This window comes from Protopterus annectens, chromosome 1.part1 (genome assembly GCF_019279795.1).
Source record: "Protopterus annectens isolate FY-2018-M chromosome 1.part1, PAN1.0, whole genome shotgun sequence".
Lineage (NCBI taxonomy): Eukaryota > Metazoa > Chordata > Ceratodontiformes > Protopteridae > Protopterus > Protopterus annectens.
The window spans coordinates 844934729-844953460 of NC_056726.1; the positions used below are offsets into that span (position 1 = coordinate 844934729).

The 18732-nt window shown below is 36.7% G+C and overlaps 1 protein-coding gene across 1 annotated transcript in view; it reads right to left on the reverse strand.

Annotated features, from left to right (window-relative positions):
* Positions 1-18732, reverse strand: part of LOC122815150 (probable E3 ubiquitin-protein ligase HERC1) — a 5886073-nt gene that overhangs the window by 652793 nt on the left and 5214548 nt on the right. The window contains exon 68 of the mRNA XM_044087407.1: positions 10191-10293. Coding sequence (XP_043943342.1) covers positions 10191-10293 — 103 coding nt within the window. The remainder of the gene's footprint in view (positions 1-10190; positions 10294-18732) is intronic.

Genomic DNA, 18732 nt, shown 5'->3' on the forward strand with positions numbered 1-18732 from the left:
GGTACAAACAGTGTTACTGATGGAATGTTTCAAGATATACAAGTCAAACATATATGCAGGATTATGATCGCATCTCCGATCTTAACCAATTTATTATGTGTTTGAGACATGGATGCGAAGAAATTCCCCTTGAGACCATGTGACTTAATCATATTTCTTATTAGTGCCTGGAGCCTTATCTGCCCCATTTGCTACCAGTCTATCAAAAAAAAAAAAAAAACAGAATGCAAAGTGCAAACTGCTTTACCAGCTTTTGTAACGTACTTAGTTCTGTCAAAAAGACAGTAGGTGGAAACAAAGTGTCCCTCTGAAGAACTACTGACTTTAAAAGCTATTAGACACTTTATTCTGATACATGCTTTGGGCGGCCACGGTGGTGCAGCGGTTAGCATTGTTGCCTCACAGCAAGAGGTTCTCCGGTTCGATTCTTGGCTGGGGTGCCTTCTGTGCGGAGTCTGCATGTCCTCCCTGTGGTCGCGTGGGTTTCCTCTGGGTGTTCCGGTTTCCTCCCACATCCCAAAGACATGCTGTAGGTGGATTGGGCACTCTAAATTGGCCCTAGGCATGTGTGTGCATGTGTGTGCCTTCTGTGGAAGGTTGGGCGCCGGGCTGGCAAACTCAACACCGTAAAACTCCACTGCCAATCATGAGTGGACAGGTGATCTGCTGTGGTGACCCCTAACCTTGAAAAGCCAAAAGAAGAAGAAGAAGATTCTGATACATGCTTTATTTAAAATACTACTCTAATTGACTTAAGTTATTAAAACAGGTTTGCATCAACATACATTTTTTTTAAATAGGCAAGACACTCAAATGAAAGGGATTAACAACTGACTGAAATCCTCAGCAAATTACCCAAAAATCAAAACATTTATGAGTGGTAGGGCAAAAATATGAGGCAAAATCAGGGACATTCAGCAAAAACTGGGAAAGATGAAAGGAATCTCCCCTGCATAGCTCTCAATCATCCCGAATTAACTGGGAGCACCTGTTTTTAAGCTTAAATAAGCTTACTTTCCCGAGTGCCCGGTTTGGGTGCAAGTACACCAGAGATCTACAGTAAAGCACGCTCTGTTCTGGCTGTAGACAGCTCAGCCAATCAAAACGTTACTTTACTGCACCTGTTTTGCATGCAGCCAGCCAGCATGCTTCGAACATTTCCTCATTTTCCTGTTTATGCGGAAGCGGAAATTAAGTGGCTGCAGCGGACCTGGTATGGATGGAGGTCTCAATTAGGTCCGCTCAGTCTGCATATCAGCAGCATCGGGATGGTGGAAGGCTACCAATCTCTGGGGACTGAGTGAGCTACTTGGAGAGAAGAGAAGGAATATTGTTCACGCATGCCGTGGTTGGAAGAATACTTTGCGCTCTTGAGAGAAGAGCTAAATATCATTCGTTCATCTTTGATCGAGGGAAACTGAGAGGGGAGGGGGAATTTTATAGCTCCAGCTTGCTGTGGTGGTTCATCATTTCTGTCTGTGCCTGTGGGTGTGTGGAATTGTTCCCGAGAGGTCTGTGGTTACTCCTTCTCCAGACCGTCACTGTGCGAGTTTGATCCGATCGTGGATTTTCTTTTATTTTCAGACAGTTCAATAACAGGTAAGTAAGCAGCTCTACAAAAATAGTCATAGAAACGCAGGTTTATGTGTGGAGTAAGGGGGGGGTTAAGTTTACTGTGGCTAAAGAACTTCTGGCTGACATAAAAGATTGAAACAATACTAATGACTTTTATTAGTCAGAAAGAACGAGCAGCAGTAGCATAATCTATGCTAGTACCTCATCCATGCAAGAAACATTGCACAGAAGTGAATTAAAATGTCTGTAAATTTTAAGACAGAGAGAAATTTGAGTATCTAAGTGATGAAACTGATTCTTTCAGCCCATGTGATGTGGTTATTATAAATAACATTAAAATTGTTTTAATGTCATCCAAACTGCTGTTGGACCATAAAACAGATAGTTATTGATGACACAAAATAGTGAATCATTTCAGTAGATCTGTTTGTAAGCAAATTCTTTAATGATATTGTTGATATCTTTGCCTTACACAAAGAATGAATTTTATTTTTGAGAAACTGGGTTGTGAGCTTATGGAAATTCCTTGCCTTCTACACTGCAAAATGCTGGTTATGAATCACTGCTGAAAGCAATAGATTAACTTCATTAAACACTGGTAATTATAACAGTTTCACTACAAATATAATGATGCGTTTGTTAGTTTAGGGAAGTTGGGCACTCCTATTTCTTTAAGAAAGGAAAATAAGCTAATTAGAGATATGAATGAGTAAAAAAATGACAAAGCTTACATTATAAAAGGGTATAAACTGTGACAGGTTGTGGCTGCGATTTATTTTGCAAATGCTGCTAAATCCTGCATTCCAAAGTTGTGAGTTAGCAAGTCAGAAGTTTTGTTCCTATGTAAGCCGTGTTTCATTAGTAACCATATGAACTGCCCAATGAAGCAAACAACGCACTGGTGGGAAGATAGGACAAAGTGCAGTGTTTAACTGATGATTGCAACTGGTGTGGGCTCTGCAGTGCTGGCTGTAATTTCTCATTAATTTTCTTTCAGACTGCATAACAAGTGATACACAAATTTACCCTTAAAGTTTAAACTGCAGTTAAATCCGACTGGGACAATACAAAGTGGCTTCTGTTATTTCTCTTTGTAGGTTTGCACTCAGAGTTAGTCGTTCTGGAACCAGAATCTAATCAAGACAGAATGTTCAGCACTAGAAACACTATTTGCTCTAACGACTATGCACGTTAGTTCTCCCTGCTGCATGCATGTGTTAGTGTGTTTTCTGTATCCATATAATCTTTTGCTGTGCTGCTACTCGTTATTGTGATTGGCTTAGGAACTTCTGGCTGACATAAAAGATTGAAACAATACTAATGTCTAACGTTAAATCAGAGAACTAGCAACATAATCTATGTTAGTACCTCATAATCTGTGATTGTGTATAGCAAGTGTGGAAGTACAGATATGAAGTCTTTAGTGGATGTAAGGAGTTTTTGCTACATAAAGTATCTATGTAAGAAAATTGACTTTGCAGTGTTCGTGCTAATCCTGCTAATTAATTTACTTTGTATTAAATGGTATATTTGGAATTTTTATAGACCTTGTTTCCAGCTTTCTTGTGCATTGTCTCTCTTAAGCAGGTTAATCAAAGTACCAGTTGTGGATGCATGAGTAGCCAGTTTGGAGCAGCCAGTTGTTGAAGAATTACTTGCAGCTATTACTTAAGGGGAAAGGCTGACATATTTCTTTTTCACTAGTAGCGTAAGTCTGACTATTCTGTAAAGACTGGCCTGTTATGAAAAAAAATAAGAGTTCTTATTGATGCAGTCAGAGTTGCAATTTTCTTCCTTAAGCAAGGTTTTGGTGCAGAACTTTAGGGTTGTTTTGATGCATCCCGAACTCAGGTACATAGATTAGACCAAAAAAATAAACAAACATATTAGTCATAGGTGATTCCATCGTGAGGCACACAGATGTCTCTTTCACCAGGCTGGATAAGGAAAAGGTCATGGTTAGCTGTCTGTCAGGTGCCAGGATACACCATATCACACATGCACTCGAGTCTCTCAACAACAGGTACTGTTATGACTCTGTCATAGTCCATGTTGGTGTGAGCGACTTGATACCTCACTGGACTGTATGAAGAGAGACATGACTAAGCTCTTGGATTATGTCTCAGGCAGGTACATCCCTAGTATTAAGTGGCATTTTACCTTCACCTAGGATGATGCCTCACTACAAACAGAAAATGATTAACTTCAATAATTTGCTTTGTTTCTGGTGTCATTCTAAGGGGATCCAGTACCTGTCAGCCTGGGATGACATGACTGACAGACCTCGATGCTCTGTCAAAGCTGGTCTTCATCTGACCTCTGGGATTTCGGCTACTGGCTAAGGCTCTTGCCACCCCATAATGCCTTTTTTTTAGGCAGTGCCTCAACCTGTTAGTGCAAGAAATCTGGACAAAGCCTGACAAAATGGGTGGGTGGGGGGGGGCGGGGGCAATGACCCAAAAATAGGGGCAGATTTCAAATATTGCTGTTGTAAACTTAGAAAGCTGCTAGAGTAACAGGGTTTGTGTTAACATGCATTTTCTTAAATATTTGAAGTGTGTCATTATTTAATAGCTTCTATACTCTGCCATGTATGTTGCAGAGTTCATTTTTAAGATCTTTGTGCTTTATGGGTTACAGACATTGCAGAACCACAACATAATCTGTGTCTGCCTTCTGGAAGTGATATCACAGAGCTGTTTTGTTTCCCTCCTCTGCATTTTAGTGTTTTGAGGTTTATTCTGGATTTAGTCTTTTGACATCTATGTTTTATTTTTCTTTACTTTTCAAATGTTTTGTTTTATTTTTAACTAAGTATGCTTACTCACGTTTTCTGCGGTGGTTGTGGTTGTCAGAAAATATGAATAGTTTACTGCAAGGATAACAATGCAATGAATGATAATGCTTTACAGTGATGAATCGCGCCCTTTCTGAATGGCATTTGTTCAGCTGACTTGTTTACCTTGTTGCCGAAAAAATATTGCATCTTATCTAGCAGTTTTAGTGAACAATGGATTACTAATTTGCTATTGTCAACTTGTTGAAAACTCTTGATCAACCTCTGGTTACTGTCTCTATATTTTAAACTCTGCTGACAGTGGGGCTGTGGCCAGCAAATGGATAAAGCAAACAAAATAAGCTTTGGGACTGTTGATCATCATGTACTATTAACAAAAGTTATACTCCTGTGACTTCTCTAGCAAGGCTATTTACTTCTCCTAAAAGTTATTTCATACTGAAAACATCTGGTCAAATCCAAAAGTAATGGGGTGTGTGTGTGACAAATTTTAAGTATTGCTCTTATGAAATTATGAAGTTGCTAGAATATGAAAATGACATGGTTGTCATTATTTAGCAAATTCAGTCCTCACTGATTTGCTACAAAAGTCATGAAAACCACAACTTTTAAGAGGAACAGACCAAAAGTATGGGGCAAACATTTGGAAATTCTAGGAACTTCTGGACAGTTGAAGTATGGACACAGTTGCTGGCAAACCTGACACAGTAATATAGCTTCGGAGTTCATTCAAAGGAGGGCCCTGATTTCTGGCAATAAGAACTAGGTTGATGCTCTGTAGAATCGTATCCATGATTTGTCAGTTTTATAACACACTCCTTGTCTGCACTTCCTGTGTGCATTATGAATCATTTGCAATAATGAGCTTTCTCTTTGGCCTCTTATGAATCATTTGCAATAAGCATTTTTTACCCGTTATGAATCATTTGCAATAATGAGCTTTCTCTTGGAAATGTTATGAAATATTTGCAGTAATGACCTTTCTCTTGGGTCTCTTATGATTCATTTGCAATAAGCATTTTCTTAGATATGTTATGAGACATTTGCAAAAATAAGCTTTCCCTTGAAAATGTTATGAAACATTTGCAGTAATGAACTTTCTCCTGGGTCTCTTATGAGTCATTTGCAGTACATGTTATAAATCATTTGCAACAATTACCTTGGGTGCATTGTGAATTATGTGCAGTAATGTTTTTTTCCTTGGATCCATAGTCATTTGCAGTAATGACATTTTCCTGGATACATTATGAATTATTTGCAATAATTTTTTCTTGGATGCATTGAGTTATTTTTAATATTTTTTCCTGGATGCATCATTGATTTCCAATAATGCTTACTCACATTTTGAGTATGTGCGCTGCTGTGTATTACTGAGCTGCACAGATGTTTAGAGGTCCCTAGATTGGATTCTCATCTTTTATCTGAATCATTAATTTTCTTCAGAAGCAAAGGCATGGTTGAATCACAGAACAGCATTGTACAAGCCACAATGGAAGGTGGTGCAACGCAAAGTTTCTTCCACTGTTATAGTGCAACAACTCAGAAGGGTAAGAATTTTTTTGACTACTGTTTGCCATCATACCAGCTTTGTTTACTGTAAGTAAAAGTGCAGTGTCACGGCACACCTGTGAATTACCTTGAAGCCTTCTAATTATACCCCCTCCTTTTTTTCTTCTCTGAAGATGGTGCCTCTGAAAAGAAGAAGCAAATGACTACATTCCAAAGTAGCTGGAAGGTTACCATTGATTAGGTAATGGAAAGCAGGTGTGGTCTAGGCTATGCATTTTGCAAGACTTGTGCTACTAATATTAATGTCGGACATGGAGGGAGGAATGATTTGCAGCGGCATATGGACAGTGAGAAGCACAAGATGAGCACCAAGCATTCAACTGGGAGGAAGGTGACAGAAATGTTTGCCACTCAGCAAATCAATGCTAAAGTTCTGGAGGCTGAAGTAGCCCTTATGGGCCCACTTGCTGAACACAACTTGCCATTTACGACTGGGGATCATTACCTTAAGTACATGAAGCAGTACTGCATGGATCCGGAGGTGGTACAAAAAATTAACTGTGGACCAACAAAGGCTGCTTGCATTTTAAGAAATGTAATGGGGCCAAAGTATCAGCAGGATGTTGCACAAGTTTGTCAGAAAGTGCCATACTGTTTGCACCTCGACCGGAGTACAGATATGGGGGATGACAAGTTACTTGTGATTTTACTTTGTTTTTTTGACCATGCCACTGGTAAAAATCTTTTAAGATTCCTTGATATGCTTGTTTGTATCACTGGAACTGGCCAAGCCACTTATGACTGTGTAATGGAGACTCTAAGCAAGTTTGACATTCCTGTGACCAACATGGTGGCTTATTCATCAAACAATGCTGCATCCATGATTGGCAAGCGGAACTCTGTGCTATCCAGATTAAAAGAGGTTAATCCACATATTTTCAGTATATGGGCTGCTTGTGCCACATTGCAGATTTATGTATCAAATCTGGTGTAAAGGCAATGACTGTACCTGTAGTGGAATTGATATCTGGCATTTACTGTCACTTTTCCAGCAGTGCACAACGTCAGCAGAAGCTGAAGGAATTTGCACTATTTGTGGATACTGAACGTCTCAAAATTATCAGGTATGCCCCCACTCGATGGCTGAGTTTGGCAAAAGTCATAAAAAGAATGCTTGCTTTGTGGCCTGCCCTGAGATCATACTTCTTGCCATATGAACCACGGTCTGTTAAAGTGGATCTAATAGCTGACAGACTGCAGAGCCATGACATAAAGCTGGCATTCTTCTTCCTGCAGTATGCCATTGAACCACTGCACAAATTCAATATGCTAATGCAAAGCAGGGAAAGCAAATTGCTCACATTACATAATGAGATTCACAAAGTACTGCAGGCATATGCAGGTAGGGTACTGAAACCACCAATTGCAAAGCAGTTTTTGGGCAATATAAGTAGTATTGATGCAATTCTTAAAGTGCAGGACAACATCTTAAAAGACGGCGAAATTCATATTGATCCTGATGCTTTTCAAAAGCTAATGAGAAGTGTTCTCTGTTTGCCACACTCAAACAGTGAAGCAGAACAGGCATTCAGCATGGTCCGTAAAGTTAAAACAGAGCTCAGACAGTCACTTGGCCCAAAAACATGAAACTCTTTATTAGCAATAAAGATGAACAAGGACAATGACTGCTACTGTGTAAAACATCCTAAGGATATGCTGGAAGCAGCAAGAAAAGCAACAGTTGCTTACAACAAAGAACATTCCTCCACGGTATCAGCTGCAGAAACTACCTCTGCCTGTCAAGATGCTGAAGTTGAATCAGTAGTCTGAATGTACTTGCCTTATTTCATGTATTGCTTTCGTTCCATATAAGCACCATTTTTTAAGGGTATTTGTGTGTGTGTGTGTGTGTGTGGGGGTTATCTGAACATGTCTGATTTTAATTTATACAGTTTTCTGAAAAATATGAATAATCCTCTATTTTGATGTGTCAATGTATATAATTCTCTAATAAAAAATACTTAAAATGATGCCCTGTCTTTGTGTAATTGAATGCGCTTATATAAATATGCATATCTTATGTTAATGAGCTGTCCTTCAATGTCCTTGATTCTCTGATCTGGCGGTTGAGAGGTATGCTCCCCTGCATATATGGCTGCCTGCCAGAATAAAAAAATACTTCACGGTTCATGCTACAGCAGCCACTTGCTGCTCTTTACAACATAAGTCTGTGACCACCCACTAGCCCTGACCCATAACTACTTAATATTGGTAGGCTTTCTGATTTTCTACTCATTGCTGACCCAATGAATTATGGGAAGGCAACAAACAAAAGCTGTAGCCAGTAGGATCTCTATGGGTTAACACGGAACCAATTTGTATGGGTTGTTTGTTTACTTATTTATGTTTTTACTTTAAGTAAGTAAACACAAAAACACTCCTAAATGATCACAATATAGTTGGGTCCATCATGACACTGCTTACAACTAAGCAAAAGAAAATACAAGTGGTGCCATTTAACTTTTTAAACTTTTTTAACTAAATAAAAATACAGCTATTTTTGTGTTCAGCTCATAATCCCACTAAAATGAGTTAGCAGTGCTAAGCATAACACTTTCTACTTAATTATATATACACTGTGACTGTGGGTCTCAGGCAGCCATCTGTGTCAACTCTATTATAATCTTTATTTTATTTTATTTTTATTTTACATTTGTTGACTGGGTTAGTCCAACTGGATACGTGTCCATTTTCAGTGGAGGCCCGGGGAGAAAAGCTCCAAAAAAAAAAACATACTAAAAAAAATACTAAAAATAACACACAAAATACATACTAAAAACAAAAATATACTTGCAAATATATAAACATCTGATGCTAACGATTAGGAGATGGCATTAATATAGAGTAATTCATCTTCAGTTTAACATAGTATACAAAAAGAAATGTAAGTACGGTATCTGGTAGGTTTTAAGCATGGTAAGTAGTACTAAGTAATGACTGAGATAGGAGTTAAGAGTGAAGATTCGAGTATAGATTGGTTACATAAAGATTTAAGGTAGAAAAAATAACTATCACTGTTCGGCCTTCTCTTCAATCTTCCTGTTTACCAAAATATTGTACAATTCCACTTATTCACCTATGTTCTAAAAAAATGTTACCAAAGAACAGATCCTTGTCGAAAAGTGCATGTTGCATCCTGAAAATGTGGACCACACAGCAGGGTATCCTTTAGCTAAAAGTCAGCATTCTTGTGACCTTACTTTGAGTCTCTGAAACCCAAAAAAAGCCTTTATGGGACATTACGAAGAATAAGCTAAGGTATCTACCTCTGTCCCACAATGCTGTGGACCTGACTGGCAGGTCAGGAATCCATTTTTTTCTTCACAATAGCCAGTGTCTCAGTTAACTCCACAAACTCCACATAATGTGTAGGATTCCCTGAGGGGAGCCACACAAGGATGGCAGCCTTCAAAGACTTCTGCATTCCTTCCTTTGGAAGGGTGGCAAAGTCTGAAGATTCTCTGAAGATGTATTAGAACAACTGTCCAAGATAGTCTCACTGGATCTCTTAGTTGGATTCTGTGGTGAAACAGTAAATAGGTTTGTCCTTTTTTAAACCCTCTCCATATATGCTTTGTCCGATTAATGGAAATCCAGGTGAGCAGGTGGGTACCAATGGTTCCCACTGGGAATGTATGTTCTTCATTATGCTACTTCTGTAGAAAAATAAAAGTATAGTAAACATAACTACCAGGATACACTTGATGAAAGATACCTAATAAAATGAAATGAGAGTGACATACAGTTAAAAACCCAAATATTCAATTATAACAAAATTTAAGAAGGTTGTAACAACAAAGGATGAACAAAGGCTGATGGATAAATGATGCTGTACAATTCCTTATAAATATGCATTACTTCAAAATACTGGTGTACCATAATAAAGGTATCCACTCAATACATGGCCACTACATTATAATTACATTTATGACACAGCTACAACAATATGATAGCAAAATTATTACACCAGTTTCTTGTTATATTTGTCTTGATACATAGATCATAAAATAGCAAACACCACCAAACACTTGAATGTTACCATGCAGGTTGCTAAGCTGAAGTGATTGTCCTTTCAGAACACTATGCCTCTGCAACACATTTAAGGGTACAGTAAAGATGTGCAGTCACGATTTTAGTGAAATAATGAGAAATGCAATTTCAGGAGATAATATCAGTGGACTGTGGTAAATGAGATATAGAGCTAATATACTTGGAGAAGAAAAAGCAGCAGAGGTACCCACTCCTTTACCTTGTCCAAATGTATAAACCTGGCCATCTCTGGTAAGAGCAACAGAAAACTGGGCACCACACGCAATTTTCTTCACTCCTTTGTTGCACAAGACATCCACTTTCTGAAATAAGGAGACAAAAGATAAGGTTTAGATGCAGCACTTGAAACAATCATAAATGTTCTAAGATTTCAGTGACCACTTCAAAAATATTGCTAAGTGAGACACATTAATAGATGATATCAAGAACGATATACTTCATCACTTATAGATAACGTTTGGGTATTTTTACCTTATTTGGTCCTTTCTCAGCAAGAATTTCCTAGCAGAATCCATACTATAAATGTAACCAATGCTGGTCTTGTACCTGACATAACTTGCATCAGAATCATGCTCACTTATTCAAAATCGGTCAGCACTGAGTTTTCTTTTGTTTTCCTGAGCAAGGAACTTATCCCTTTCCTAATAGAGCAAAATCTAACAATAATTTTAATGGACTGTGAACTCTGCTAAAGAAACTAATAAGAGTAACGAAATATAATTGGTTGTCCAATCATAACCAACTTAGTATGTGCTTGACATGTAGGCGTCATGAATTTCACATCAAGAGCTAACAGAAACAAATATTGAGAAGTGACTCTTGACATCCATTTGGAGTGCATATAACAAATAAGTTATGATCAGAGACACCCAATCATAATTCTTTGTAGTACATGATGGTCTAGCTGTCTTGACATACTACTAGTTAAAGACACATTATGTTTTTAGAGCTTTAAAAGAGACAGTAGTCAAGTTAAGTGACCCATTGCTCAGTTCAGCATGGCACCTATTTCTGTGTGTGTGAGAGATAGCTAAAAGTATTAAATGCTTCAGTGGCTATTCAGTGCCAGCTACTGTTAATACTCTAGTAAGAGACTAGAGCTTAACAGCATTTGAAATTTGCTTAACATAAAACATATACAAGCTTGATAATTATCTTTTTACTGAATTCAAAGTGTAGTCAAGCTGTGCCATGTATTACAACACAGTAGTACACAGCAGAACTTGAAATAACAGCTACAGCATATTATGAGGAAATAGTGCAAGTGTAACACAAATTATAGTTCTGCTGCTAAATTTAGAGGGGGAGTACAACCAAGATTTTTGATATGTGCATTAAGTTCAAAAATCAGAAGGCTGCCACTTCCATTGTAAGGCCCTACCCTTGTTTCATTCACTATTTGGTAAACAATATATAACATAATTGAAAGTACAGTTTAAGTAAGCCTGAGCTATACGAGTTATGCCTTTTATAGGATATAATAGCCAGCCATCTTCCAGAGCTTCAGGATAACGTCTTTGCAAACAAACCATTAGTCATCTTTAGCTGAGCTGAATAAAAGTCAGAGCTTCCATGCCAACTGACAGAGGGAAGCTAAGCCCTGAGAGGACTTTTCGAGGAAAAGAAAAAAAATACACGTCCACGCCCTGCTATAACAAACATACAAAAAACAAGTAGAAGATGAAGGGAGGGAGTGACTACTGCAGCAGTGAAAATTCAAACATCTGCTATTATGGTAAGTTTACTTTCACAACTGCAACTGCATCATTATGATCCATGCATTAGCCCAAGCTATATGGGTAGGTTACTACAGCTTGAAAGAAATGGAAAGTGGAAAGAGAAAAGTCACAGGGAGAATCAGATACCACACTCTCCTCAGAATCTGAATCAGAAACCTGCAGAGAAAAAAAATGCATCTGTCCCTTCATATCCCACTGAAGGTTCATTTTCTTGAAATTCTTCAGAGAGAAGATTCCATTTTTTACCCCAGACAGCCATATGAGAAGGGTCATGCACAAGACCCTGACCCGAGCCTAATAAATTCCTCTTGTTCAGAGTAACTGACACAAAATGCTGTTGTTTTCTCTCTTTCTTTTTGACAGGCATTTGTGAAGAAACAGACACAGCACTTCCCCAGGGATGGGCACAATATTCTGGCTATCCTGGGGCACATTCCCTGCCATTTCTCCCTGAAACAGTAGGAGTGGCTTTTCCTTGACCGCAGAAGAAGTATCTAAACCACAGTCAGTCCATGGTGGCTGTACGGACTGCAACACAGGGAGCTGAAGAAAAATATGAGTGGTCCGAGGAATCAGCCTTGGCCACAGCACAGTTATCCAGCTGTGAGTGGAGTGCATTACCAACCCACTGTGGCAGCAACAGCAGCTTGAAAATTTGTTTCTTTTTATGTCTAGAAACAGGTCTGACTAAGGAACCACTGCTGTTAATTGGTTCCTTATTACCATCTTCAGTAAATTCACTGAGACACTTAAGCAGTTTAAGGCAAAACATTTACTTCTCAGAATGGCAGCAAGCTGAGATTACACACAGTGCAAGGTTATACAGAATCTAACAAACATGGCACACTTAACTAAAGACTTTAAGTACATGAAACAAGGCACTGGCCAGATTTCTGGAACATTCTTTCCTATCATAATTCATATCCTTAAATGACAACAGAATTATGCAATCATCATTCAGAAACTGCTGATGTTCACTATAACTCATACACTGTACTGCTTCTCATTACTTCATCCATACAGTAATTTTCCTTTACAACAAAACAAGGCTATATTAATTGCAGAACTTGTAACAAGAAAAGGACAAACTGACCGCTTCTTTTAGGCAAGCAATGTTCCACAATATTTTTTGTTTTATAACAAAGCAGAATTATGAGTTTCATCTAAACTTCCAGCATGCAGTTGCTGACCACCTGTCTCACAGAATATAAATACACTTCTGGTCTGAAATAGAAAATTCCATTTTGACAGTTGTAATATCTGATACAGTTTTATTAAGAAAAATCAATTCTGACACTTATATTTTTTATTATATCACTACATCTTAGCAGGTCCCTCTTTAAAACATCCTTTATCAATTCATTAAGTTTTTATCTACTTCACACAGCCCTCCAGTTATTTTATCTTCAGATCTGCACTGAAAAATAACTCCTGTGGCCCTTGCACAAAGGTAACACTCACTTGAATTCCTTAAAAGTGGTAACAGAAACACATTGTAAATAAATGCATTCAAATGGAAACCACATTTGTAAGAAAATAGGAATAATCAAAAAAAAAGTTTTTTATGTAATCGTACAAAAAAAAACACAAAGTTAAGAATGTATCTAAAACATTCAAAAAAACTCAAAAAAAAATCAAAGTTTTAAAAAATTACAAAAAAATTACAAAAATTAAATTTACACAAAAAATTAAAAAAAAGTCTTAAAAATTAGTTGCAAAAAGTGCCAAAAATGTATATTTTAAAAATTTTCTATATATATTTATGTTGTTGATTAAGCATGATTATATGACAATTGACAATACATGCAATTTTTTTTGCTCTTTTTTTTTTTTTTTTGTTTTTTTTTGTTTTGAAACTTTTTCATACTGGTTAAATAATATAGTAGGATAAAAATAAAGTGCAGGAAAAGAAAAAGTACTGGCAGGGAAAACACTACATTACATGCACCATGGTTATATTAGCATAAGCACCTTCTATTTATTATTTTTATCTTCTTCTTATTATTATTATTATTCATTCACTGGCACCTATTTTTATTAACGCAATCACCATGCCACATTACAAACAAAAAAGATTTTTAACAGCATTATTAAATCAATTAACCTAAAAAAATCTACACCAGAAACATTTGGTTATCCATGTTATCCTTTATTAAATTTGAAAAGAACCTTTATTTTTAACTACTTTTCAAATACACTCAAATTATTTATTTACAAATTATTTTTCACATTTTCCATTTTTTTTTTCCCTTCAAGCATGAGAATCCATTGATTTTCCAATTTTCTGTGCTTCTTACTTCCCTACTCTGACTTCACTTCACTTCAAGTCACAAAGGTCAGGACTTGGCTGCTCTGCTGGCTGCTGCATGCGCATTTATCTGCATTTACCATCCATATCTCATGTACATTCATTCACTACACTACTAAGTATTCGTCTGCAACTCATATTCTTCTTCTTCTTTCATAGTTATTAGGTTCATTTCTTCCTTCTTTTTATCCTCTTCTGCATTAAAATTACATCTTTTTTTATTATTTTTATTTTTTTATTTTTATTTTCATATTCTGTGATATTTTACCTATTGAAGATTTGGTATGCAATATTCTGAGTTTCATTAAATACCCTTTACTGCTTGTTTTTTTTTTTTTTTTTAGGTAGTAATAACACATTTTAGCCAACATGTTACAATGAACATATAACTTTATCCTTTAAACTAATGGTATAATGCAGTGTCCCTGCTCACACTCAGCATAGCAACATCAAGCAACATTGTCTTGTGCATAAAAAAAAATCATACTGTGCATATGTGCATAAGCATACAGATACATATTCTGGAACAAAAATTATGCACAAAAACTGTAAAACTAAAAATGTAAACAAAAAATAACCTTTTTCCCATTAACAGCATTCTAGCAAAATATTGGTGTGTGCTAACCTACACCTATTGTTTGACCAGTGGGTTCTTCTCTGGGCACACAGTTCTTTTCAAAAAAGCATGAGAAATGTCTGATAAGTCAGTCACTCAAAGTCACAAAAAAATCAAAAAAATTAAAGGGAATCAAATTTTTTTTGTAGAGAAAAGCAAACTGCCAGACTTACTGTCGATACCCTTTTATCACTCCCTTTGTTGTTACTATTGTTAAAAACAAAACTACACTCACTACACTACAAGCTGACACTGGTTAAGTAATTAGTGTGACACTGACTGAACACAAAAACCTTTATACTGAATATGCAATATGCATCAACTTTAACAATAGCATTTCCTTTTATTTTTTGTATTTATTTTTTATTATTTTTTATTTTCCTAATTTGTAACTGTCATCCTTTTCTTTTTGATTTGAATTAACCAATTAAAATTAATTTTAATTTAAATTTTTTGTTTTTTTCTTACTTAAAGAAAAGAAAGAGAAAAATTTAATTAACTACTAAACTCAAACAAAAAAAAAAAAAATATGAAAATGTGCCTTTAGAATATCACTTTAGTTCTCAGTAATTTAAGGAAAGATGATTATTTTGTGAAAATTCAAACAGAGGAATGGTTTGAAACAATTACCAATTCTTGTTAGTTAAGACCCTCTACTTGAATGATGGTTTCCATATGTCTAACAATAAACTTTGTTGTATGGTGAGCAGAGCCTGACAATTTCTTTTCAAGATGTGTTTCATCTTGTGGATAATATGTAATTACCCTTTATGTGGTTCTGGGGACATGCTTCACTTGTCTTTATATATCCACAGTGTGAAAGCATATTGGAAAATGATTGCCTTTGATACCATACACATGCATGAACAAATCTGTCCCTCTTGTAATATTGATTAAATAAATCTACTACTAATTAAAGCTCACCTGGGATGTTCATCTTAAAACAGTAAGAAAAAAATGTGACTTTAGTTAAAACAGTTTTTCCCAAATATTTAATGTACTTTGTGTTTACACTTGCATATTTCCCTCCCTCTTGGCAATAAGGTTATTTTAAACAATCTGGTCTGTGACCATACCAAGTGGCATAATTTAAGATTTAGGTGTTTCGAAGCTCATAAATCACCCTCTATGTAACTATAATATTCCACTAAAATGTCACTGCAAAACATATAACCCATTTGTTGATTACTTTCATATTAACAAATTCAGTCTGTAAAAAAAATCACATTTTATGAAGAAATCTAATTACTGTGTTTTATCCTCATTGGAAATGCAACAAAGCAAAACCAGTTGTGTTTTGTAATATCTAAGGGCCCATTTAGATGCACAAAACACATTTTTTTCTTACTGCAACTCCTAGAACACGCAAAAAAAAAATATTTGCTGTTTAACTTGTATACTCTATATTCTACACACTACAAATGCCTAATTTGAACACACCTGAATTCCTGTAAATTAACAGTCATGCATATATACATGTATTCCTGCAATTAGATTTTGTGGTTTAAATCTCACAAAAAGTCATTAACTCATACAGGCTTTGACAATAGGAGGTACTGCCAGCCATGCCGGGAGAAGTATAGCAGTGGATGTTTGACTTGTGCCAGCGCAACTAGCTGGAATTTTGTAAATAATTATATGTTATTTGTATATCAAACTGATTTGTACAGATACTTGGGCTAAAAATGTATTTGTGAGGTTTGCTTGTGTTAAAATGCAACAACAGTGCCCCTGCTGGAACGAAATGGAATGCACATGTAGTATTGTAACTGAATTAAATTTATATGTTTTAATACTAGATACTGGGGCAGCAGAGGTTAACCAGCTAACTTACTTGAAGAAAAATAAGGGAGATGTAAATAAGCTGTGAAACCATTAAAATGGCACCCCACAGGGCTGAACAGGACTAGAGATGGTGGGTCTGGAAGAAGGCTTTGTTCATTCGCTAAGTAAAAAGAAGGTAAGCCCCAAGCACTGCCATAAACATTTAGAGGTGTACTGTAGCCGTATATGCTAAATTACTGTCTCAGATTCAAATGGAGATACTGTGAGCCATCTTGGATATTATATTTTACAGGGAGTAATCTCTGAGTATTGAGTATTCGGTTCTTGGGAACTTGGCTAGAAAGACTGCTCACATATTTCATTGTGCCTTGCTCTGTCAAGTAAGTTATTAGGGGACAGTAATTTTCCTAGATTCAATCAGGAATATAGTGAAGCTTAGTTTAGAGATTGTTTTTCTTTATTTGTATGAGTCTGTCCATCAATGTTACTTTCAATATTTCCAGTGATCTAAACTCTGTAGTTTACTGTAAATACATATTCAGTATTTTCATGCTCTTCTATTATTTATTAAATATATTTAAAACATTTACTGGGGCTGGTCCTTGTAGAAAGTATTTAACCTTTGAGAGTGCTTATATTTATTTGGTGACACTGTGTTGGCCACTCCAGAAGGCCTAGTTGTCTTGGTCATCTACGACCATTTGTCTTAGTTTTAATATTACACAGTATAATTGGACACCCTTTGCTAAGGGCCCTAGAGTAGATGAATGTCGAATGTCTGGTGGCTGTAATTACTACCTTATACTCTGGACAGAAGGGGACACAGCAGGTAAATCTGTGCCAGCCTTTCACAGGTGTGTGTGTGTGTGTGTGTGTGTGTGTGTGTGTGTGTGTGTGTGTGTGTGTGTGTCTGTGTCTGTGTAAGTGTATGAAAATTCAAATCTCACAGTGTGTGTCAGCTACTTGTAGCAGGGACACCAAGCACTGGGCTTACAGAAGGGGTGCAGGAAGTCTTGGCTTGGACACTCGGCTGAGGACCTAACCTGACAGCTGTACCAGTGGGGAGTATTATTGAGGACCTGGAAGGAGACAGATAGGGAGATCAAGACCCCGGACTGAGTGTGTTCCCTGTGCACTCTTAAGGGAAACTGTGCTTGATGCAGACAGGTCTGCATCTTGAAATACTGAATATATCCATTTGTATTCCAGGTGCATGTCCCTCTCCAGTGTCAGTGGTTTCAGGATTCAGGCTCCTTGATTACTGGCCCAGTGTGGGGATGTCACAGAAGCAACTCACATTCTTTTAGGAATCCTTCAGCATTAAAAGGTGCTGTACAAGATAAAACCTTAAGTTACCTGTATAATGATTAAATTGTCTCTCTTAATCTAAGGGGGTGGGGTGCACTCATGCACACAGAAATATCCTGCAAAAGTCTATATATGTCTGTGTGTGTGAGTGTGTGTGCATGCATGCCTGTGTGTATTTATAATTATTTATTTATGCTAAGACTTGCATATGCCTTTCACTGTAACTACCCTGCAAAAGAAGTCATGTTAAAAACAAGAGTATAACATTGTACTAACAGGTCCTAGTAAGTTAAGTAGCATGTTCAACATTAGTACTAACTTTTAACAGTAAGTATTCCTTCCTCATTTTCCCTTTTTACATCAAAGGTAAATGAAATATAACAATTTTGAAAATATAAAATATCCGCAATGCAATCCAGCAGAAGTAAAGAAAATAAACCTGGAATAAAACTGTCAGGTTAGAAATTCATGAACCACTTGTCTTACAGCCGACATCTGAAACTCACGACATTAAAAGCAAACTGCTACTGCTGCATTCAGTTTATACAGCACATGTAGAATGAAAACCTGTTCAGATATGTCTGTTTTAAAATATCACTGCTCACAGAACCTGTGAAAAGAAAAAACGTTATTAAAATCAGTTTCTTCTTTTGCAAAACTTATTTTCCCTTGCTGAAGATGGGAACGTAAAGGTCAGAGGTCTGGCTTTCACACAGCACAGAATGCAATGTCTCTGTGTATGCATTTTGCAAAAGCCTTTCTCTGTATGGTACTAATGTATATGTAAGCTGAAAATAAATGGAAAGTTTTCTCCCTCTCTTTCTTCAAATGCATTTGCAACAAACAGAATATATTCTGCACTTTTTTCTCCTGCAGATAAAATATAGAATGGATTGTTTTCTTTTAAACTGCTCAGCACATATCTTGTGGTAATTACCAGAAATATGCACACAGCTCAGTCTTTAATCTATCTGTGAGTCAAAAT